At 45.9% G+C, this 25,507-nt stretch overlaps 1 protein-coding gene across 1 annotated transcript in view; it reads left to right on the top strand.

The window, feature by feature from the left end:
• RASAL3 (RAS protein activator like 3) overlaps nucleotides 1–12,147 on the top strand; it is a 56,607-nt gene extending 44,460 nt beyond the window's left edge. Inside the window, exons 13-19 of the mRNA XM_083184941.1 lie at nucleotides 32–233; nucleotides 1,834–1,925; nucleotides 7,165–7,423; nucleotides 8,712–8,828; nucleotides 9,505–9,692; nucleotides 10,667–10,742; nucleotides 11,785–12,147. Coding sequence (XP_083041067.1) covers nucleotides 32–233; nucleotides 1,834–1,925; nucleotides 7,165–7,423; nucleotides 8,712–8,828; nucleotides 9,505–9,692; nucleotides 10,667–10,742; nucleotides 11,785–11,943 — 1,093 coding nt within the window. The 3' untranslated portion in view covers nucleotides 11,944–12,147. The remainder of the gene's footprint in view (nucleotides 1–31; nucleotides 234–1,833; nucleotides 1,926–7,164; nucleotides 7,424–8,711; nucleotides 8,829–9,504; nucleotides 9,693–10,666; nucleotides 10,743–11,784) is intronic.
• The last annotated feature ends 13,360 nt before the right edge of the window (nucleotides 12,148–25,507 follow it).

Raw genomic sequence — 25,507 nt, 5'->3', positions numbered from 1 at the left:
CTATATTGTAACCTTTATTCTGACTACACAGGTTTGGGGAGAAGGAGGACTACATGGCATTTATGAATAGTTTCCTGGAGCAGCATTGGAATGGGATGTCCATATTCCTGCAAGCAGTGGCTGATCCGGACAGTGAAGCCGCAGCGGCTGGTTACGAGGGCAGTGTCGATCTAGCATATGAACTTGCTGTACTTCACTATATGCTCTGTGGGATCTTCAAAGGTGTCCATCAGGTGCTTACTGAATCCTATATTAACTATGTGTTCCTTTTCTGCTAACCTGTTATTCCACTTGCCCTGCTCAGCAACTCCCCTCCTCTGACTCACTAGCATTGCTTGTCACAACCTTCTACATACATTCACTCTCCAGCACTAATCAACCACTTCCCTCCACATCCAGTGACTCTGGGGCAGATGAAGTAATTCTGACCAACTTTCCTCCAACCATCCAACTAGTTGCTCGGATGGGATAAAAATCTGGTACTGGATGGGAGCAAAGGACAACCAGAAATGTGCTCACAGACCCAGGAAAATGGACAAAAACATTCAGTCCAATTGTTTAAATCAAACAGGTTCAACTACAGTACTGTGTCTGAGCGACAATTTTTGGGAGCAAATAAAGTAAATATTAAATTTGCTCCCATACAGTACCATATTTTTATTCCATCCAAGCAACTATTTGGATGGTTGGAGGAAAGTTGGTCTGATGTGTGGCCAGCCTAAGCGCCCCATTTATCATTGATCGCATTTACAATGCGATCTGGGTGGAATATTACCTCCCAGGATCGCATTGTAAACTGCGATCATTATGACCCAATGTATCACCTGCTAGGCGCAGGGACAGGGCTCCGAAAGGAGCCCGTCCCTGCAATGCCTAGAGCCGGAAGTCGTGGGATCTGCGCATGCACGGTTACGCGCTGACCCACCCGCGACCCCGCTGACCGCACTGCCGCTCGGGCACTGCGATGTGTAGCCATAGGCTACCATGGGCTATCGCCATATCAGAATGGCGATAGCCCAGGGGTGCAAAGCTGGGCTGCCCGATGTTGATACGTCGGGCAGCTTCGCATCCCCATAGAAACCTATGGGGGATGCGGTCGGCGGCGCTGCTGGGAGGGGGTTTCGCAGCAGGGATAGGAGGTTCCTGATGTGGTCCCCTGTGATACATTAGGGCATGGGTCTTCAAACTGCGGCCCTCCAGATGTTGTGAAACTACAAATCCCAGCATGTTTTGCTATAAGGGAGTGTTAAAACTGTGGCAAGGTATGCTGGGATTTGTAGTTTCACAACATCCACAGTTTGAAGTTTGAAGGGCCACAGTTTGAAGACCCATGCATTAGGGGATACTTAATATTTCGGATATAAATATTTCTATATTTATTTCCCTGCGCCTAGCAGGTGATACATTGGGGCGAAATGATCGCATTTTACAATGCGATCCTGGGCAGTAATATTCCGCCCAGATCGCATTGTAAATGCGATCAATGATAAATGGGGCCCTAAATCCCATGAGATTTTGCACAAGAGGTTATATGCTTCACAGGCCCATGGGGGATTTACATTTATATTAATCCCCCACCCCTGCAGTTACCCATTGACCAAGTTTATACTGCCTTTACTCTGTGTTTTGACAGTGTAATATTCTCCTGTGCAGTTTGCAGCCAGTAATGACAAGTGGGAGGGGGGCCCCCAGTCTAAAGTGAACCGGGCCCCCCAAAGGCTTAATCCAACTTTAAATCATTCATTAATTTGGCCTCAGATTTTAAAGACAAACATAATCCTGACCTGTGAAGACTTCCTGCAGCCACTTACTGTGATTTTAATTCCTTCCCAGCAAACCAAAGATCAGCTGGAACCATTACCCACAATCCTCAAGGCTCTAGCGGAAGGTCTGCCTGTCCCAGAAAGCATCACCCAGGATCAGAGGTAACAATGCTGTACAGTATATAGGACACATTATATATACTGTGTCAATATCAATCCTTTCATGGGTTCTGTTATTATTCTAGCACAGCCTGTAAAATGACAGTTAAAGCTGATCGGTTAGTACTTTATCTCTCCCTTGTTATCTCCCTCCAAGGCTTGTTACATTTCTCCCTATGATTTAAAGATCATGGCTCAGCTGCCATCCCATCATTCCACCTCTTGGCTATGCCCCCGCACCCCCTGTAACATCACATTCTCAGCTCCTCTATCACTGAAACAGGCCGATTTGTTGGGCCCAATCCAATTACAATTACTGTATGACATGCAGCAGGACATCGTAGTGGTGGGAACTCAGAAACTAATTAGATTAAATGATGCTGTATTACTCCATGGGTTCTCCATAGTAAGGATGTGTGACAGTATATATGGCTGTAGTGTAGATACATAGGACAGCATAACTCATTAGATTCATTCCTTTTGGCTGTTGTGATGCATCAAAATGAAAAGTGAAACCCAAAGCCTCGGGAGGTTTCCCTACTAGTGAATGTAGTGAATTGGGGAATGTATTAGTCAAAACATTGGGCAACATCCATTCAGTGTCACTATGGCACATGTAGATGCCATTGTACATATAGGGTCTGTGGCAGAGTGACACATAATTCCATCTGCAGAAAGATGTTCTGATACTAAGCAGACTTCACATGCACTGGGCAACTGCGAGGGTGCTACTGGGCAGCAATGGGGCATTTCCCGGCAGGATGAGTATTATGTGAGTGTGCTGGTGAAATTGCACGTTTCGCCACTGTCAGTTCTCCTGCACCAAGTACTGGGCTGGAGATATTGCATGTGGGTGACGATGACGTTTTTTGCCGTGGAGGGATAGGGGGGAAGTGATGTCACATAGACAGGACTCGCTGTCATCATAAATTATGCGGCTAGGCACTGACAATATAGACAGGTGGTAGAACCAGGGTCCACGTTTATTTTGCTACACAGGTTGTCAGATTGGGTGTGGATGGGCAGGCAAAGGACCTGAGCTCCCTTTCACCTTCATACAGCACTTGCAGTAGGAGTGGGCTGGGAGCCCCTTCTCTGTCAGAGGGCCAGATGTACTAAGCTTGAAAAGTGATCAAATGGAGAGTGATAAACCCAGGGTTGCCGACTTCATTATTCTCCTCTCCGGGAGAAGCCCGGAGAGGAGAGTTTCAGCAGCCGCTCAGGGGGTGGGGCTTAAGAGTGACATCACCAAGCCCCGCCCCCATGTTGGTAAAACCTCAAATTCACGGATCTCCGTGGAGGGGGCGGGGCTAAAATGACACGGTTGTGTCATTTTAGCTCCGCCCCCTCCTCTGAGACCCGAGGATTGCGGCATTTTAATGCCGCGATCTGGGGCACAAGGGGGGTCCCCCCTGAATCCGGGAGGGTTGCCCACCCTTCCGGGGGACTGGGAGGGGGACCCGATTTTCGGGATACTCCTGGAAATTCCGGGAGGGTCGGCAACCCTGGATAAACTGTCAGCCAATCAGCAGCTAACTGCCATGTTACAAGTTGTGTTTGAAAAAAGACAGTAAGGAACTGATTGGCTGGTGGTTTATCACTCTCCATTGTATAATTTTTTAGGGCTTAGTACATCTCACCCAGAGTCCGGAACTGCTGTACATGTATTCCCCAATGATGATGGCCCTGCTCATAGATGTGGGAAACACGGAATACAAGCAGAAATATGCATTTATTTCTGAACTTGTGAAGCACATAGAATTGTGACCACTATACGCTCAATGCTAAATCAATCCCATAGAGCAGGGGTCCTCAAACTACTTTGCTCTATGACCCCATTAGACAATAAAATTAATGACAGGACCCCAGCAAGTTACTGCAGAAGGTCATCACATCACATGTGTATGACTATGCAGCAGACAGCACATATATGGCAGCATTGTGGAAGCACAAAATGATGGGAGGAGACAATTCAACAGACTTTTCAGACTCCTTGAATCACTGACTGAGATTAGAAATGTCATCAGCCTGATGGTCAGCAACATGGAGTCGCGACCCCATGCTGAGAAGGTTGGTGACCCACTTTGGGGTCAGGACCCACAGTTTGAGAACCGCTGCCATAGAGTATATGGTCCAGTCTATCAATGGTTCCAAAGTCACCTTATCCTCTAATGCTGTACATTTTATTGTTGATGTATTATTGACTATATAGTCTTTCAAAGATAAAACTGGAGGCAGTTGCTTTTAATTAGTTTATTAAAAACACATGACACAAATAAAAACAATTAAGATACATATATCACAAATTAGGTTCAATACTGAAAGCTTGGATATACAGTAAGGGGGGGATTTAATAGGATGAGAGAATCAGAAAGTGAGACATTTGGCAAGAAATGTCCAGTTTTTTTTTAAAGCTGCAATCATTTACCCTGCAAAAACAGTTTGATTTTGCCATGTAAATGATTGCTGCTTTAAAAAAAACTGGAGATTTCATTTTCTGATTCTCTCATCCTATTAAATGTCCCCCATAATCTCATTACTAAAAAAAAGATAATTCTTACATTGTACCACATCCTACATCATAAGGAGGCAGTTCACTAATAATAATACTCCTGCCTAGGGCCCGGCATCCTGGCCACCCAAAACGTTCCCAGAAAGGCATCGTCATGACATCATATGGGCCTGCTCACTCTCCCAAAGTCCCTTTAATGTTCTTGGATAGGATAAAAATATTTGGACACAAAATGGTCTCTTCCACTGTATGTCAGGCAGTCAGTTTACTTGGGGTATTAAGTATACTTCCAATAGTCCTAGAGCCTGATTCAGATTTGTACGCAATGGCAATGGTCACGCAGCTGAGCATTTATCGGTAGACTGTACATGTGACAAGGTACTCTATCCATGCCACCTGCAATCAGCAGCAAAAATATAGTGCTATGGAGGAGGGCCCCAAACTGGTATCTTGCCTAGGGCCCCATGAGGTCTAAATCATTCTCTGGGGAAAGGTTAGGGCTAGGTTGCATAATCAAATGCTGGAGGATCAGTTGTCTGACCCGGAAGTGATAGTCATATGATCGTCTGGACCCAGAAGCCCTCCTGAAGGTGCTGCAGCCGCCAGGAGCTGGTAAATCACAGCTGGACTGTGAGCAATCATAAGTTGACATTATAATACATGGATATTTCATCACTGTAAACATGATGAATGTCAACATTATGACATATCATACCTAACCCAGCTCTATAGGAGATTGTACTACCCATACTAAGGGCCTTATTTAGATAAAGGAGTTTGCAGGATATCCAGAGATATCCACAAATATCATGTATGTCCAAGATCGCCATCTGCAACGATGACCGTTTAGGATGGTGAGACGCCTCTTTTGCTGTAGTCATTGTGATTGTGGCTTCTGCTGCACGTGATCCATGGGCGCCACCAAGCCAGGTGATCTCTGAATCACCAACCCCATGCTACGCAATTCCGATCTGAACAATTGGAATGACTCTGAGGGTTTGTCAGGATTCTTCCCAGAATTCTGTGTGCAGGTGTCCTGAGCTCTCTTTTATGTGTTTCCAGTGTTTGAATAATCCTTTGGATTCAAGCATTCTCACTTTCTTCAGTTCTCCCGTCATCTGGTCCAGTCTGTCTGGTTATTCTCCAATTCCAGTGTATTCATCCGTTCTCCGGTCCATCTGTTAATCCTCAAGTTTCCAGTATACTCTCCAGTGCTCTTCAGTTGTCCATTTATTCCGGCCCAGTATTCTTGCATAATTCTTCTCTAAGAACCAGAGCTGGCAAAGAGGACCCAGACATGGGGCTTCGACCTGCACATCGGGGGCTGCAGAAATCTATATATCCATCCAGGATTTCCTGGTGAACACCCTCAATGTGTTAGATTCCACGCTCCTGTTCTGGGTCACAACAACCTCTATTGCTAGTCTCAGCATCTCCTTGGTTCATGAACAAAGAGTAGATTGGGCCTGAGGACCTCCAGTGGATCCTCAAAATTCTAAATGCGTGGCTGTCATGACCACCATGGCTGCTACCCGGTTCCCCTGTGCTGTGCCTAGCCCTAAGACCTATATCAGCGTGTCTCCTGCCCTGGCGCTCACCTCCGCTGCTGTGCCCCATGCTGGTAGTGTGTATGCTCTCGCACTGTCGCCGTCAGGTGACAGTGGTGGTGTGTGTTCCGGTGCCATGCGGGGTCTGGGTGGCGTGAGACATGAGCCGCCATGATGGGTCTGTGTCTGGTCAGGCCTCTGGCTGGAAACGCCGGCAGCAGCGCATCTGCGCACAATCACCGCCGGCTGATTTCTGTCGCCTCCTATGCCGGCGGCCATCTTTTGGGATCCAAAAACCTATGCTGCGTGGCTACACTCAGTGCTGTCAAACAGCAAGCCAATCAGCACGCAGCTCACCCTTCAAATACTGACTTGCCGGGAAAGACCGGCAGTCAGTACAATTATGTCGATCCACGCACATCATTGAGCTCTCCTGGCTGTCTGTAGCATTCACTACATTTCCTGCGCCTCCGGTGAAGTCATTCCTTTCTCCTGCTGATCGTCTCACTGCTATACCTCATCATCACGGACCCTGCTGCCGCCTATATGGACTGGACAAGGTTAGCCCCCCAAAGGGGTATTATCTTTCTCCTCATTCCTGACGGTTATTCTCCGTGGTCAATACTGGTTCTGCAGCCACGATCCTACTCAGCAAGATCATTTGGACTCCACCACCCAATCCTTATTCATTTCTTCCAATTTGTTATCCAATCATCCAATCTTCATCCAATCATCCAATTCTTCATTCAATCATCCAACGCTAATCCAATCATCCAATTCTTCAACCAATTATCCAATTTTTCATTCAATCATCCAACCCTAAATCCAATCATCCAATTCTTCAACCAATCAACCAATACTTCTTTCAACTACCCAATTACCAAGCATCTGGGGTGGAATAGGGGAAATCGAAAGCAAATCGAATCGAAAGCAAAGGTGTACACACCTTTACAAAGGCTGATAGGTGAGACAAGATTCAGCCATGTACCGTATGCAGAATCAGCGTTCATCGGCAAGTCCAATGCAGTGTAATTTGAAATCTAGGAATTCCTTTATTTGTAAATTGCTTTAGGCCCCACCATGCACATATTGCAGATAAGACTGAATGAATTAAATGGCCAAGTATTATCAGTCCGTCTACCTTTCCACGTCTACTAGTATCACAATGCCATTTTCCCTACAGTCGTGATGAGAGCGAGGAGCCAGAGTACATGTTTCCGAGGGATATGCGCAATCTTCGCCCACTTGTGAAAAAGAGCCAATCTCTGAGCAGTCTCATCAAGGAACGAATAGTTCCACCCCCAAGGACCGATGAGAGGGAGAAAAAGAACAGACGTCATGTGACTCGCACACAAAGTGTCCCTGCACAGAATAGAGCTGGACGAGAGCGCAGGACAAGGGTGACCACTGTACATGAGGACGAGGCGGCAGTCACTGTAAAGGTGTGAGAGCGGATATTGCCATGTTTTCCTTTATTTTTATCTAACTGTTCTGATGGGATGCAGTTAGTATCCCGGCGGTCGAAATCCCGACGCCCCCCTTTTTGGGATTTTGGCGGTTGGGATTCCGGCTTCGGGATTTTGACCGCTGGGATTCCGACCGCCGTGATTTCATACCGATTTCATACCGATCCCGTTCTGATATATTGAGCTGACACTAATGACCTGTATATGAATATGTTCAAGCTTCTACCTCATGTCCTATATAAATATAGAAAATGTATGTATATCTGGCGCATACTTGTGCACTAATCAGCTTACTTTAGAAATACTCATAGAGTTTCCACATGTCATTGTCAATGAAGGATGCCCAAGAGACTCTCATGACCAGGAACAGTTACGTTTGTTCTCATGCTCCATTGACAGACAGACCAACTCCCTTTATAAAGTATAAAGTATCACAGGCAGGTGCAAAGGCATCGCACTGTAGGCCAAGGTTCCACTTTCACCATCATTGCGGACCCTGCAATAATGCAATCCTGTACAATAGGAGCTCAGTACGAGGAATATCCCCCAGCCAAGTTTTGAGGACAGAGATTCCCATACCGCCAACAAGCTCTAAGCGGCAGTGCCATAATTCAGCCCCCTGCAGCTGCTGCATCTAGGCCTGCTGGTCCATGTCGCTCGCCCTGTATTTCTGGTGCAATAACAGGGAACCTGGCATATAACATTATCCAGCAGCATTTGCACTTAAGTCCCCAATGGTATGCAGTCATTAGGTTAACAGTGTCTAGGGCAACAGTCAAAAAGGTCAACTACTATTGGTTGACAGGCAGAAGGTCGACTGATGAAATAGGTCAACATGTATTAGGTCGACATGGTCAAAAGGTCACATGGAAAAAGGTTGACATGAGTTTTTTTTCATACTTTACCATCCCAGTGGGCATAAAGGGAGACATAATAGTGTCCCAAGTGCAGCTGAACATGTCTAGACACACAAAACGTGAAAAATTCGTGTTGACCTTTTTCTATGTCAACCTTTTACGTGTGTAGACCTTTTCACCATGCATGTTGATCTTTTTCATGTGTCAATCTTCTGCCTGTCAACCAATAAAGGACTACCTTTTGACTTTGGACCTAATGATCCACACACCTGCCTCATACAGTTATCTGTATCCAGTTTGTAGTTATGGAATAGAATTCTCTTATCTGCTCCACACTCTGCAATTGCCCTGTTTCCATACTGTATGTAGTGTTAGAATATTGACCTCTGGTATTCCCTATAATACAGAGGACGCCGCTGCTAAGAACAGCCTCTACTCTACCTCGACGGAAATCTACTGTACCTTGGTGCCGGAATGAGGGCCTACATCATATAGAACACAGAAGCCAGAAAGGAGACAGTCTGGTAAGTCTGTGTAAGATAATGGGCACCGGCTGGTTCTCCTGGGGAAATGTTGTACATCTACCGTGGCGCTGGCCAAATCGGTCCACAAGACCTACCAACGGTCCACATTTTAAAAAACCCTAGCTGCTGCACAGCTGTAGTCATTACTAACTGTCACATTTTCAAACCTGCTGCATTCATTCCTACTACAGATCCACAGGTGGCCTGAGATACATGAACTGTTGGTAGATCTTGAGGACAGGTTTGGCCACCCCTGATCTTTTTTATAGCTGAAAAACTAACCCTTTTCCAACCTCAGTATAACATATAGGGTGGTATTCAATGCCACCAGCGAGGGGGTTTGTGTGGCGAAGATCGATCAAATCCCCTTGCCAGGTTCCGGGGAAATCCTCACCATCAGAGGACAGTGAGGTTCTCTTAAACGGCGAGGTTTGCTGCATTTTGTGGCGAGCCCCACAGTTTTGATGGCTGCACTCGCTGTTTCCACCTCGCTAAAAAGAACCAGTGAGGTGGAAACGGCAAGTGAAGGGGGGTGGGTTGAATACTGAGGGGGAGCTATAATGGCGAGCTATCGGCACTGCTCACTGTCATAGCTCACCCTCAGGACTCTCATGGAACAGGTTGAAACGTTATATTTGTCTATGAAGCTGATCCCCCCCCCCTCCTGCCCCACCAGGAGCTGTACCTGCAGGAGATGAGGGGACAGATGGCAAAGAATCTGGAAACACAGAAGAACCTGGAGGAGCAGCTGCTGAGGATGGAGGAGAAGGTGCAGGAAGCACTGGGCCAGCTGGAAAAGATGGAGGAGATGCACAAAGCTTTTCAGGCGGAGATGACCGAGCAGATGGCACAAATGCAGAGCAGGCAAGTAACAGCTCATCCCTCCCTTACTGGCACTGGGCACGCGGGGTATTTCATGTTGTGCAATGTATCTATCTGCCTCGCACATAACAGGGAGCACGATACCATCATAGAGGTACATTTACTAAGATGGCAGTTCTATCTGGCATGGACCTGACAGAATGAGCCGGCAGCCACCGCTGTTTAGTCTGCGGGAAATGTGCCCAGTGGAAAAATATCACTAAAAACACCATTTTGGGTCCATTCTCTTCATTAACTTCAATATTTCCAGTTGTGTTATGCAGGATACACACCTAAAAAATTATCTGTCCAATCTATCGGGTGGGGAAAAAAATCTGGTAATGAATATGAGCATAGAGTATGACCATCAAGCATGTTCTCCAAAATGCTGAAAATGGACAAAAACGGATTTGTCTGACTGTCTGTCTTCCAGTGTTTGGGAGCAAATGTTCTCTTCTCATACGCTCCCAAACATTACCAGATTTTTGTTCCCACCAGATAGATTGGACAGGTATATATTTAGATGTGTACCCAGCTTCAGTATTAGATTTTAATTGAATCATGAATGAATCCTCAGGACTGTGTCACACACATTGAGGCACCTAAAATAGGAAAGTGCAGAACTCGGCTAGGGGCCCGGCGATGCCGCGCTCACCTCCAAGGGTGTGTTCTCTGCTGTCAATAAAACAGATCACATTGGCTGAAACACCCCCAGTCAGGTATCACTCACACCTTCCGGTAATCAGTGGCATGCTGGACAGGGGGATGCCCTGGGGCTATTGGTATCATTGGATTGTGTAACAGAAAGGAGGCAGGCCAGAGGGGATGGGTACAATATAACTCTGACCTAGGCATTGAAAGAGAACGAGAACAAAGTTAGTTCAACAACTGGATTCTCTGGGGATACAGCCAACCTGTGGTGTTATCCAACATGAATGCTCTCTAGGTTTACCAGTCTAATTACTGTTTTATATCAGGACTGATGCCTTAGAGAAGGAGAGTTCTGAGGAGAAGGCACGGCGAGAGGAATATGAAGGAAGGAGCTCCATTATGGTGAGATCTTCCGCATCACTACTGGATCAGATGGTGGGTTTAGCACATGGCAAGGAGACTTAGGGGTTATGGTGAGGTCCCCTCGCATGGTACCGATTGTGTAAGGCTGGCCGTTCACTGACCAATCCTGTTACTGGAAACATATTGTTGGCGAATCTGGATTAGATCCCTCTGGATAAGTGTCCGCATCACCTCCAGTAGAACTGGGGACTGTTGTGGTTTTGAAGTTGACTTCATGCAGAAACGAATCAGGATCATTTACGCTCATCTTCAGTTTTCATCTACCAACATGCCCCATAATGAACCAATTGATTTAGTTTAGATTAGGATATAGTAACAAATGTGGCCCAAAGCTACAGAAAGGTGAAGGGGGATATCTAAGGCAGCAGCAAAGTGTGAGACGACTGTAGACAGAACTATGTATACATGATAACTAGGGCTGGATTAGGTTCTTGTTACAGCTATGAACTGAGGCATCTACAGTATATAATAATTGTGCAAGGTGTTTCTCATCAACTTGTCCGAGCCCTGGCGGCTTCCACTGTGACTGGTAATGACTTCCTATTGGATGTTCTACCAGCTAGTTACCGGCAGTAATAGCAGTCCCATTGGGAGTTTTTTTCTCCCTCTGGAACTGCCAGTCTGGGCTGTGATAAGCAGAGATCTGGCTTCCTATAGGAAGCCACTCCATGTCTTACCATGCAGCCCTAGCTGGCTTCTATGGTCTGCAGCTGATGCAGCCCATAGAAGTCAGGCTATTGCGCATTTGCTGTGTTCGGCACCTGTCAGCTGCATTGTACAGGCGCTGGGACTCTGGGCGGCAGTGTGGAAGAACGGGACAGTGTAGCTAGTGGCAGCCGCCCTCCTACGGTCAGGTAGGAGCGGCCACTGGTCTTAACCTCCCCCGATATCATTGGGTTCATTTAAAAATGCATTTTTAAGTACTGTGAAAAGAATAAATGAAAAAAAAATGTGCCCACTTATTTAATGTGACATGGGCCATCTCACCACATTGACCTTGGCCTTATTGTCCTCTTGGTAGGAGAGACGCCTGTCAGTTCTGGAGAAGATGTACAAGAAGACACCTGACACATCCACAGAAGACTGCAGTAAGCAAGAAGACAAGATGGAAAATATGTCAGACAATGCAGCCACATCTACTGTCTCCAGCACCATTGAAGACAACTCAGATGCAGTTTAATCTGTCAAATATAACATTTTTACAAAAACCTTGTTGCATACAACTCAGGATTGTACAATTATAGACTATTATGGCACAATGCTTTCAGCCCTTCATTAATTCCCCTCAAGACAACTATCATTGTATAATGTCTAATGCAGACTGCCCTCTGTTACATGGTATGTCCTCATCCTCTCCCAACAGGAACATTGGGGCAGATGTATTAAGCCTTAAAAAGAGATAAATGCAAGGGTGATAAGGAGAGATAAATATCCAGCCAATCAGCTCCTTACTGACTTTTTTCAAACACAGCCTGTAACATGGTAGTTAGCAGGTGATTGGCCGGACGTTTATCTCCCCTTATCACCCTTGGATTTATCTCTTGTTAAAGCTTAATACATCTGCCCCATTATTATCTATGTTGAGATCATTGTTGTTCTTCAATGTATTGTAATAACCTGCAATAACCTCCATCTCCAATTAGTAAGAACCTATTCCAAACCACGCAGGCTGAGTACACGCCCAGAGCGACCGTTGCAGCACACGCCCAGAGCGACCGTTGCAGCACACGCCCAGAGCGGCCGTTGCAGCACACGCCCAGAGCGGCCGTTGCAGCACACGCCCAGAGCGGCCGTTGCAGCACACGCCCAGAGCGGCCGTTGCAGCACACGCCCAGAGCGGCCGTTGCAGCACACGCCCAGAGCGGCCGTTGCAGCACACACCCAGAGCGGCCGTTGCAGTGCTGTACATACAACCTATACAAAATAAATAGACCCCACCTGGGAAACCTTTCCTGCTAGAAAGCTGAAACCTGTGCCAAATAAAACCGCTATGTCAGTTTCTGTGTTTTATAACATGGTGTTCTTCCCATTTCAAAATAATAATGTGGAGAGAAGACTGTGACACAGAAGCCACATTCTTGTTGTAACTAAAGACAAACAAGTTGCTGCATGCTTGTTATGCACAGTTCAGAAAAGGCAAACTACTAGAAATAAAGTCTACGGATGATTGATTGTTGGGGGAAGCGTGTTTTAAAACAAAAACTACTTGGGACTTATGCTGCCCATACACTTATGCGATCAGATGCAATGGGACATCGCAATGCGATGTCCCATCGCATCTGATCGCATCAAGTGGTGCCCAGTGCAGCACCCAATGTCGCATGGGTGCTGCGGGGTACTACCTGGCTGGTGTCCGGAGCTGTCAGGTAGCAGCAGCATATGACTTTGAAATACTGGATGGCTGAGGCCGCTGAGACTAAGCGCTCTCTCAGCCAATCAGCTGCCTCACATTCAGGCAGCCACTAATTGGCTGAGAGAGCTCTCTCAGCAGCCTCAGCCAATCAGAGGGCCGTCCAGTTTTTCAAGTCAACTGCTGCGGCCGCTGAGTCCCGCCGCCTGCAAGCTCCACCGCTCCGATCCCCAGCTCCCGCTAAGGTTCTGGCTCCCGCTCCTCATCCGCCACCGCCGGTCCCCATCCCTGCCCCGCTCCCGCTAAGGTACCGGCTCCCGCTCCTCGTCCACCGCCACCGGCTCCGTTGCCCATCCCTGCCCCGCTCCCGCTAAGGTACCGGCTCCTGCTCCTTGTCCGCCAGCTCCGGTCCCCATCCCTGCCCCGCTCCCGAAGCTGATTGCATTCGAGCAATCGCATGTGGTTAAAATGTAGGCCATGCACCATTTTAGTTGCCCTTCTTTTGTACAGTCTCTAATGTATATATGCACGCCGGAGACATCTCAGTAGAAAGACGCCTATTGCATGGTGACATACAATCTCCTGACTCAACGATCGCTGAAAATGGGAGCGACAATTTTTTTTTATTCTATGCTATAATTTCAGAGTACAGTGAGACATTAACCGTTTGAGCGCCAACGTTGCTGTTAAAGATCCTAAAAACCGCTCACAGCGACTGTTCTTTTTTTTTGGGTGCAATATCTAACTAAACTTCTATTATTAGACTTGGCTGTATTTGTATTTATTTACTTATACTGTGAGTAACGATGGCATTTTTAGCGGATATTTTGAGGATTGCTCACAGCAAAGTTGGCTCTCAAAGGTTTAAGCAGCATAAATGAATAAAAAAAGGAATAATGGGGGTCTCCAAAAAATAAACAAGGTCTGTGCTACCCCTGCACAGTATGACATCATAATGTTGTGCAGAGAGAGCGGGGCCACCAGCATTGGCTCAAGGAGTCCTGAGAATGCTCTGAACAGCTGGACAAACCACAGGGTGCTGCTGCTGCAGAGTGTAGTCTGTCAGGGGCCTGCTCCACCATTGCCTGATAGAGGACTGAGTCATGCCTATGAATATTATTGTGCCATTGTTCAAATGAATAACACAAGACAACCAGAGATGTTTCTCAAGGTCTGTTCTGTTTGGTTGGAGAGTTGTCTGATTTCCTCCGTTATCAAATTCATTACTTGTAAAGTCGTGTGCACGCAGTGCGATTTTTGCTAGTGGACGATTTTAACTAAGCTATTTTAAATAAATGATTTTGACTCTGAGTCCGATTCAGCTGTAAATTTGCAGCCCTGATGATTATCGGAGAACCGGGCATGTGTTGGAGGTTTTGCCTATATGCACTGGAGAGTTTGTCTATGTTCACTATGATTGGCTATGATCTAGTCAAAATACACTTGCCCAGTCTAATTTTCCTATGCGATCATGATGGAGCAGTGCATCGATATCGGCTGATATTTGACTAACCTTCTAGCCGATTTTGACTAGTCAAAATCGCCTGCAAAAATCTCACCGTATGTACACCCTTTTACTCAGGGGCACAGGCCCAGTATGTTACAGGTGTTCAAAAATGATTACAAATATGACTGGTAGATATCCATTTGGCAAAACCCAATGAGATCACATATTAAGTTCATATCTAGAAATACATCTCTCATCACATTTTGTTATCACACAGGTTTGGCAGGGCTGCCCTGCCGGGCACTCACCTGTCTGTGCCACGCGCAGAGGTGCATGTCTTTTACTTCAGATTCATGTGTCAGTCCTTGCCGGCCTTATACATGTATCCCAACATGTTTATTGCCTCCGCTGCCTTTGGTTCAATCCCGGTAACTGTATCTGCTGTGCTCTGCTCATTGGATCATCCTGATTACCTGTACCTGCTGTGTTTTGCGCTGTATGCTGGCCTGCATTTTTTTCAGCTCACCACTAGACTCGACTCAAGGTGCTACTCTGCTAGAGTGTGCTTGGCCTGCATTCTTACAGCACTGTGTTTCCACCCAGCTGGCCTGCATTCTCCTAGCTCCCCACCACTGGTACTAGCTCTAGTGTGACTGACCTGCATCCGTAACTTTTCACAAATGCCTGCTGACCATTATTCAAACGTTGGGAGGTATACAGTGTTCATTTAGGTCAGGCATGTCCAAACTATGGCCCTCCAGCTGTTGTGAAACTACAACTCCCTTCATGCCTTGCCACAGTTGTGTTATTAGGGAATGCTAAAACTATGGCAAGGCATGCTGGGATGTGTAGTTTCACAACAGCTGGAAGGCCACAGTTTGGACATGCCTGATTTAGGTAGTTATGCACAGAGTCAGATCTAGAACTCATAGGGCCCTAGGCAACATACCAGTTTGGGACTCACCTTAAACAACCCATAGCACAATCAGCAGCCGGCATCAGCCCGTGCACAGTCTACCAATAAATGCCCAGCTGCGTGAACATCAGCATTGCCTATAATTCAATCAGGCTCTTGGTCTTTTAGAAGTACGTTTAATACCGGTGTCACATTTAAAGTAACCTGACTGCCCGCACACAGTGGGTGATACCATTTTTTTTGTCCCAACATTTTTTATCCTATCAAAAAACATCAATGGAACTTTTGGATTGGGAGCAGGTCAATGTGATGTCATGCAGTAGTCGCGCAATACTCCTGTGGGAACTTTTTGGACAGCCAGGATATCTTTATGGGGGCCCTGGGACCTGCTGAGCCCTGGACAGGCGCCTCTGGTTATGCAGGAGGTACAGTATGCAGTGTTCTAGCACTGAGCTGGGAAACTTGCACTACATCTAAAGCACCAATGAGGCTCTTGCTTGTTTTGTGTACTGCACAGATAAAAAAACAATTCCTGATTGATTGCTGTGGTTTTAATGCACCTAAATGCAATATTAATAAATAGGCCCTACATACGGGAGTGATGGTTTCTGCAATGCTGTAGGGTGCAACACAGATTTTTTCATAACCCCCTCTCTGCCCAGTCTGACAATAATAATAATGCACCAAGTAACTGCATTCCAACGGTCTCCAGGAGATTACATGAGGCGTTCACTAATAAACCCGGACATTCCAGCCATAAGCACCTGGATTACATGTACAGTAGGTGGCTGGAGAGGAAGCTGACCTGTTTCTCTACTGGTAAAAGACAATCAAGAGAAATATGGAAAGTCATAGGAATAGAATCTATATCCTTATTTTCCAAAATGCTCTAACGTGATCCCCCAACAAAATGCTCTTTTCCCAAACTTGGGCTGAAGTAACTAACAATGGTATAAAACCACACCCGCCTTAATTAGCCCTGTCCGTGTAACTGCAGCAATATCTTAAGTGGGATGTTTGCATCCAGGTAAAGAGGTCATATTGATGGGTCCAACTAACACAGACACAGTACATTGCAGTTACTAGCCATTCCTAAAGCTGGCTTCACATCTCATGGGTGATTCTGGTTGGTTTGTAAAACATAAAGCATAAAGCTAGATTTTCTGTGCTGAACCAATGTACCAATACAGCCATTCCATTCACCGATATCGGTGGCCTTGGGATCCCAGTGGGGTGCAAGCAGCTGCAAGTGCATATACACTTGCAGATGCAGGCGGACGATGAGAGACCACAGCAGGGGGGCGAGTGGGGGCCATTCCGCATTCTGTATGGCCCTCATTAATGAGCCATTCCATCACCTTTGTGTGAAGGGGGTCGAAACTGACCAGCGGGAGCGCACATCGGCCATCGGGTGCAGTATACACAAAGTGCGATTACATGAGTGATATCACACAGAAGGACTAAACTGAGCCTTATTGCTAATTTTATCGCCTCATGTTTATGTACCGTAAAGGGGTGTACACATGGGCAGGCTGCTGGCAGTGCACAAAACAAATGTGGCTTAGTGCACTGAGCGATTTTGGCCATGTGTGCGTGTTTGGCCATAGGAAAAATACACAGAGATGTGTGGTTAGTCAACATTGTTTTGCCTACATATTCAATATCACCAGGCAATAGCAACTCTGTGGGGGCCGCGCATCAATATCCCCTGCAGTGTACACATGGTGCAATTTTGACTATCTACTATCTAGTCAAAACTGGATGACCAAATCATACCGTGTGTACACAGCAAGTGATAGCGATGTGCTATGACAAATGAAAAGCTGTAGTGTCAAAGTGTTTGCTGTGCACTCATAAAAGCTTGCCTGATTCTAGTATATGGAAACATGCCTGTGTTCTGCTGCTTTCTGCTCAAACATAGGATCTCTAACATCCATAAAAGACTTCTGACTTCTCCGCCATCTTGGTTCAGCGGATGGCTCCTCTTCCAGTACGATCACAACATAATTGTTCTATCTCAGGGCTTAAAGTGCTCTCCGGCTACCAGGGCCCTGGTCTATCTACATCAAGAAGCAGCACAACCTGCTCTGATACCAGCTTAATTAACTTCCAGCTAATTCAGTTTATTTGGCCCTTGTGTCACACAGCTTTGATTAATTATCCATTAGCTAAAAACTAACACATCCTAAAGCAGCCAGAGGGCAGGTTGTCCTTGATCCACCTGTGATCTAAAAAACATTACAAACAAAAACATTTTGTAAGGTAAGTGCACTTTACCATATATAACTTCAAGTCTGTCCAAAACTTCTTACAAAGATTTATTTCTCTGAACTTAACACATTTCTCTGTACATTGTACTACAATTTAATTGTTGATGATTTACATTTTATCCAAACAGGGACACAGGAAATGAGTGGAATATTTGTAACATAAAAAGTTTTGCTCATTGTGGAAACTGGGAAAAAATGCAAACTAACAAAATGAAGAGAGAGAGAGAACTTACCTCATAGCACAGCCCAGCACTCACATTAATGTAGCCTATACACTTATAAGATATTGCATACAATCATTCGATTTTGACCACATCTGCTCGATAAATCAAATGATTGTATGCACATTTTGTTTACCAAGTGACACGATGCGCAGGCCGGCTGAATGTCACGTCGATAGATCGTATGTGCTGCACATAATATCTGTCGAATTGCAGGAGCATTTGCATGTAGTTTTTAACCACAGGTGGAGGGAGTGCTTTTGGCGGCGAATCAGAGGGCTGTCCAGTGTTTTAAACTGTATTTTCAAATTCTGCCGCAGCTTACCGCCGCTGCCTGCTACTACACTACTCCACCCAGCCGTCCTCTTCCAGCATTGATGGCATGCAACATTGAGATGCGATGGGACCATTAGCTTCATGGTGTGTTTATTAAAGACCCAACATAGTACAGGACAAGACAGCAGGTGCCCGATATCTGTTCCCACCACCCTCTAGCAGTCTTCTTTAAATCTATAGATAATTTAATAAATTCAAGAATAATATTCAGTTGTTAATTGACATATTTAAATTTGTTTACAGTACATTTGTATACAACTGATAAAGGTAATTGCAAGTTCACAGGATACTAATTGCTTGCATTATATTTTAATCAGAGACAATTGCCTAGCAGTGCTGGGGATACGTGTTCTCCATGTGGAGATTGGATATGCCTTCTATTGTGTATGGTCTACTGTAGGCTCCACTGGGATAAAGGGACTGATTTATTTATTATTTATTTAAAGTTTCTTATATAGTGCAGCAGATTCCGTTGCGCTTTACAATTGTAGACCGTGATACAACAAACTGGGTAACAACAGACAGACTTGGAGGTAGGAGAGCCCTGCTGCAAGCTTACAATCTATAGTGACATAGGAGGGAAACACAAGGACAGGCACCAGTAATAGCATAGCAGTCCCACCAAGTTACAAGTCCAGAAGGGAAGAAAATAATACATAAGTGCCTCAGAGGGTTATGCGTGTAGAACTTAAATATGATAGGCTTGCCTGAAGAGGTGAGTTTTCAGGGAACGCTTGAAAGTTTGGAGGCTAGCGGAGTTCTTATTGTGCATGGAAGGGCATTCCATAGGATAGGAGCAGCCTGATGAAAGTCCTGTAATAATGAATGGGAGCTAGTGCAGAAGAGAGACGCAGATCTTGTGCAGAGCGGAGTGGTCGAGATGGGAGATATTTTGTGATAAGTAAAGAGATATATGCTGGTGCAGTATGGGTAATAGCTTTATTCAGACCCTGTTCACTGGGCTGCAAATTCACAGAAAGAGCGATGATCAAAGTACTACACATGTGCAAGGACGCCCTGCAAAGACAGCATCTTCTTTTTTGCCCATACATAAGGTGATTGACTGGCATCCGGTGTTTGGGGGTGTCACCCAGCCAAGTGTCACGCAGGCGAGGAGACACATTTTCAGGGAGGCCCTCTGATGTTACCTCCCGTCCCAATCTGCCTATTTGGTACTTGTTTCCTAGCACGGCCACAACAATCATAATCGCGGTGATCGGGGGTAAAATCGGGGCCATCGCGGGCATCGCATGCGCAAAAAAATCGGGTGCGATGGGCCAGACGCGATGCCCGCGATTTCCCCATAGAGAACAATGTTAAATGCCTCAATTTATCCGCGATGACCACGATTTCCCATAGGAAACAATGTTAAATGGCTCAATTTACCCAAATTATCATAGGAACAATGGTAAATGGGCCAAAAACACCCCAGAACATTGAAATGTCCCCCCAAAAGTATTTGACGCCACCACGTGATCAACGTGAACCCGAAGCGTGGCGAGCGGCGGCGGTACGCGTCCTCCGACCTTTTCATACCCCCACTATCCACTAGGGCGTGGAGTGAGAATAGAATAGTGTGGCGAGCGCAGCGAGCCACTGAGCCCGAAGCGTGGCGAGCGCAGCGTGCCCCGCGAGGGGACGCGGATACCTGTGAAGCCCGCGAAGGGACGCGTTTACCTGTGAAGGTATCCGCGTCCCCTCGCGGGGCGCGCTGCGCACGTCACGCTTCGGGCTCGGTGGCTCGCTGCGCTCGCCACACTATTCTATTCTCACTCCACGTCCTAGTGGATAGTGGGGGTATGAAAAGGTCGGAGGACGCGTACCGCCGCCCCTCGCGGGCTCGCTGCGCTCGCCACGCTTCGGGTTCACGTTCATCGCGGGGTGGCGTGAACTACTTTTGGGCGGACATTTCACTGGTCAGGGGGGTTTTTTGGGCTTTCTGGCCCATTTACCATTGTTCCCTATGATGATTTGGGGAAATTGACCCATTTAACATTGTTTCCTATGGGAAATCGGGGTCATCGCGGGTAAATTGAGGCATTTAACATTGTTCCCTATGGGGAAATCGCGGGTGGACCATTTAAGCATTTTTAGGTGCACACGACGCGACCGACCCGATTTTTCAATGCATTTCAATGGAAAAATCGGGGGCATCGCGTCGGTCGCGTCGCAGGCCACTAAAATTACCCCCGATGGCCAAGATTTGTGGCCGTGCTAGGAAACAATTACCGCCTATTTCATCGCAGCCGCTGAGTAAGTCCAGGGCTACTGAAGACACTGCACACAGTGGGGAAACCATTGGTAAATGTGCTGCAAAAGAATTTGCCTATTTATTATCGCAGCCCATTTGCAGGCCTGCACAGGGGCGGGTGTTCACTCTGGCAGGACAGTGGCTATGTGAGCACAGGGCTCTGCTTGTTAGCAGCCCTGCAATCAGGTCTGAATCAGGCCCAAAGTCTGAATAAAGTGCTGTGAATATACACTGCTCTGGAATATTTTGTTACTATTGTAGATAAGGGATTTATTTTTTTATTTATTTATTTTAGGTTATCTTTTAAATTTCCATTTATGTCAATTTATATCTGATCATCGTGTACTTTACATTGAAGGATTTTTGTACTTGAGCTAAATCCTTTGGGAAATACAGGAACAATGGGTTTTGGAGATACACTTCAACATTACAGTCTAGGATTTAAGGATATCCATGCTTGAGCACATGTGACTTCATTAGTACCACAATTAATTTAATTTAACCATCAAGCATTTGTATGGTTAAACCTGGACTGTTTGTGAAACCCTGAGTTCTATGCCCCCAACTACTGTATATCTTCGGTCTCACTGGGTTCTGCCTGTCCTCTGGTACTGCATTGCCCAGCTGGCTCTGCTTCGTTTCTCATGTCCACTTTCTGGAATCTACCTTTGGTTCTTTCAGTGTCGACCAGCTCCCTACATAGGACCTTCTTATTGGGAACAACCATGTTCAAACCCCCTTGTGGGGGTCCCTACAAGGGAGTTGGACCACTTGCCAATTTTATAACCTTCTTGTACGATTTCGATGACCAATCCTGTGCCAAGAGAAACATCTGAATACATTGCCTTTTTATTACTTACACTCCACCTACCTGATTTATTTAATAACAGTTTCTTATATACTGCAGAAAATTCAGAACTTCAAACAAATCAATGTTCCAGAGCAACATTTTTGGAAGACACCTGAGATGGGCACAAAACTGCAGCTTAGGGGAACACAACACCTCCCAAAGGGTGTTGCCAATACCCTCCAAAAAGTATAATGGAAAAAAGGAGAGATGGAGAAGTAGTATTCACCCCGAGCGCCTAATCCGCCTATATATACAAACAAATAATAGAACAATAAAACACTATGCCCTTAAGGTGCCCATACACGGCACAATTGTCAGGTGCGATGAGATGCGCGCTACTGCGCAAATTCCATCGCACAGCTCAATAAGGATGTGCTGCACATACTTTTTGTACTAGATTGCATCTCATGGCATTGCAAAATGTATGCGAAGAGATGCGATCTATTCTAAATTGCATACAATAATTGTACCATGTATGGCCACCTTTAGGATTGAGTACAGGAGGTATTTTGAATCCTCACAATGGGCCTTATTTTGGTTCATTCTTTCTGACAAAATCCTTCTTAGATGGACAAAACCATGTGCACTGCAGGGGGGGCAGATGTAACATGTGCAGAGAGAATTAGATTTGGGTGAGTAATTTTGTTTCTGTGCAGGGAAAATACTGACTGCTTTATTTTTACACTGCAATATAGATCTCACTTTGAAGTAAAACCCCACCCAAATCTAATTCTCTCTGCACAAGTAACACCTGCCCCACCTGCAGTGCACATGGTTTTGCCCATCTAAGAAGGATTTTGTCAGAAAGAATGAACCAAAATAAGGCCCATTATTTTTGTGTGCTTGTGTTACTAGTCAGATGGTGACAGTTCTCAGTTAGGTATCCAATTCCATGCTGAAAAAAAGGATTTAAAAATAAAAAGACACACATCAGAGTGGTAAAACAGGCCTATACTTAGGACACGCGGGCATGTACTGGGGCTTGAGGAATATAAATTCCATACTGAATTAAGAAGAGGATTCTTCACTATTAGAGAGGTAACATTCTGGAACTCATTGCCGGTGGGGGTGGTTACAGCAACTACTGTTAATGAATTTAAATCAAAGCTGGATGCATTTTTGGCCACTAAGGGAATCCTATAGATAGGACTAAAGCTGCGTACACACGGGTTATAATTGCTGGCAATATGGTCGCTGAGCGATCATATTGCCAGCGATTGGATTGCTCGCTCCCGTTTTTAGCCCCCTTATGATCGCTGGTCGCAGGAGCTTGCTCCTGCGACCAGCTGATTCCCTCTGCTGCTCCCCCGGCAGAGGTTTCCTTTCATCACCGACCATCTCTGGTCGCTGATGAAAAGGAGACACTGAGCAATATATATCCCCCGTGTGCTATACTCAAGTCAGTAGTTACAAGTCAGATAGGTTGAACTTAAGAGACTAACGCAGGGGTTCCCAATCTTTTGTGATTCACGGCACCCTAGAGAATCAGAATTTTTTTTCACAGCACCCCTAGGCCCAAAAAATTATAATTAGATTGGGTTTATATGCGATTCTTAGCATCAGTTATGTGGTAAAGGGCAGGATTTGCTTCTGTTTGTACACATTCTATGATTGGAAGCCACCACCACAGGTTTTTCTCATAAATAATTAACCAATAATAATTTGAGTTGGTCCTGGACCACCAACCCACGGCACCCCTCCATGTGTCCCGAGGCACCCCAGGGAGCCACGGCACACAGGGCCTTATTCTGGTTCACTCTCAGAGGCAAATTCCTTCCTTCTCCAATGGACAAAACCATGTGAACTGCAGGGGGGGGGGGCAGATGTAACATGTACAGAGAGAGAGTTAGATTTGGGTGAGTTATTTTGTTTCTGTGCAGGGTAAATACTGGCTGCTTTATTTCTACACTGCAATACAGATCTCACTTTGAAGAAAAACCACACCCAAATCTAATTCTATCTGCACAAGTAACATCTGCCCCACCTGCAGTGCACATGGTTTTGTCCATTTGAGAAGGAATTTGCCTCTGAGAGTTGAACCAGAATAAGGCCCACAGTTTGGGAACTACTGGACTAACATCTTTGTTCAGCCTTAATTACTATGTTACTATATAGAGTATTTTAAATTTGCATGGTTAAGTAAGGCATTGGCGCGTACCCCGCTCACATAAGGCGGCGAGGGGGATGTGCTTATAAAGGTATATATGATATACAGCATACCAAAACTCACACTGTACTGTGGAAGTCAGGGCATATAAAAGTATTCTTTAAATATACAGCTTAATGCGTACCCCACACTCACACTTTGGGGGTGGTGTAAATTCTAGTAAAGGTATCTTTATTTCTTCTACGATCCCCATGGCAGCCACTCTGGGATATTTCCCCTCCTCCTACTTGTAGACAGGTTGATTTTTTTCTTGCCTGGGACTGCCCACCTCTGGTATATACTCCAGATCCTCCCCCAACTATGTTTTTTTTTTCTTGTCTCTTAGGTTAGACAGAGTAGGTTATTTGTGTTTCTAGGCTACCGGACGAGGACTGGGGGGTCCATTTGGTTTTCCTACCTCAATTAGAAACGGTCACTGTCCCCATCATTCGATTTGTGAGGTGAGTACAAGTTTCTGCCGTGCAGTGTTTCCTTTCCCTGCGTTCCTTTTCCTTTCCCTGCCGTTCGTCCGCGTCCCTGTTGTGCTGTCCTCCGGTGGGGCAGATGCGATGTCACAGACCTCCACTATCGGCTTCCGCCCTCCGCTCCGTCTCCGGCCTGGTCCTTGACAACAGAGCGGAGAAGGAAGGGGGGGGATGCGGAGGTCAGTGATAGCGGGGGAAAGGGGGAAATGAAAAGCTGGGAGCTGCGGCAGTGCAGTCCATATATATATAAACAGCTACACCAAGTGAAAGTACTGCCCATACAGGAGATGGACTTCCGGGGCATTGAGTATTTCTGGTTTATGGCTACTGTTGTTAACTTCCTGAGCGCTGTTCGATCTATAGGAGAGTGTACTTGGCATATTTTGTGATTGTGAGGTTGCTGCTGGATCTATTATGGAGCCTTCCCCCCCATAAGTCTGACTCTGCCCAATCAAGGTAAGCCTATATTTTTATGGGATAGAATTATTTATTAACAGTTTCTTATATAGTGCAGCATATTCCATTGCGCTTTACAAAAGGAGACAGTGATACAACAAACAGGGTATTTACAGACCGTCAAAAAGTAGGAGGGCCCTGCTCGCAAGCTTACAATCAGTGTGTCTTCATCGCCACCCAAGAAGAGGGTCTGCAAAAAGAAAGGAGTCGCTGTTAACTGAGTGGTATGTGACAAGGTCTTACCGTCTGCTACAAAGTAAGCAAGCGTGAAGATTGCAGCAGACCTGTGGTGCCCGAGAACACGGCTCAGCCTGAGATGTTGCGACAACTAATGAATGAAGAAATCCTTTGTCACAAAAGATGAGCTGGCGATGCTTCAATAAAAAAGATCTAGGTCGCAAGCAAGATTGGATGATGCTCATAGAGAGTCATCAGAAGAATGGCAAGCAGATCAGACAGGTTCTTCCAGTAAAGAATCGGGAGAGATTCTGGAGGAGAGGAGTTCATTTGATCTGGATCCGGTCAAGTGTATGTTAAAAAAAAACACTACGCAATTGATTATAAGGAGGCAGTAGAGCCAGCGGATGCTCAAGACACGCTGTTTGAGGATCAATCAAGGAAAGGCAGATGTTTTCCAGTACATTGAGTAATGAAGGACCTAATTCGCAAAGAATGGAGTATGGTTGAGAAGAGATTGGGTCGTCTGCCCAGACTCCATAGGATGTAACCGTTCAGAGACGAACAGTTTGTGTCCTGGTGTTCAGTCCCAAAGGTTGGTGCAGCAGTAGCTGAACTAACCTCCATGACAACATACCATTGGAAGACGGGGCTTCGTTTAAGGACGCTATGGATAAGAGAGCTGAAAACTCTCTGAAGAAACTGCATATGTCAGCCGCAGTGTCATTGAAAGCAGGGGTGGCAATCTCATCGTCGGCCAGAGCCCTAAGGTTGTGGAGCTTAGATATGCAGGATTTAGAAGACAGAATATCCAGACAGTATCTGTTGAACAGTTTGGA

Source organism: Crinia signifera, chromosome 4 (genome assembly GCF_055691185.1).
Source record: "Crinia signifera chromosome 4, ASM5569118v1, whole genome shotgun sequence".
Lineage (NCBI taxonomy): Eukaryota > Metazoa > Chordata > Amphibia > Anura > Myobatrachidae > Crinia > Crinia signifera.
The sequence above is the reverse complement of the archived record's forward strand: the minus strand, read 5'-3'. Positions and strand labels throughout refer to the sequence as shown.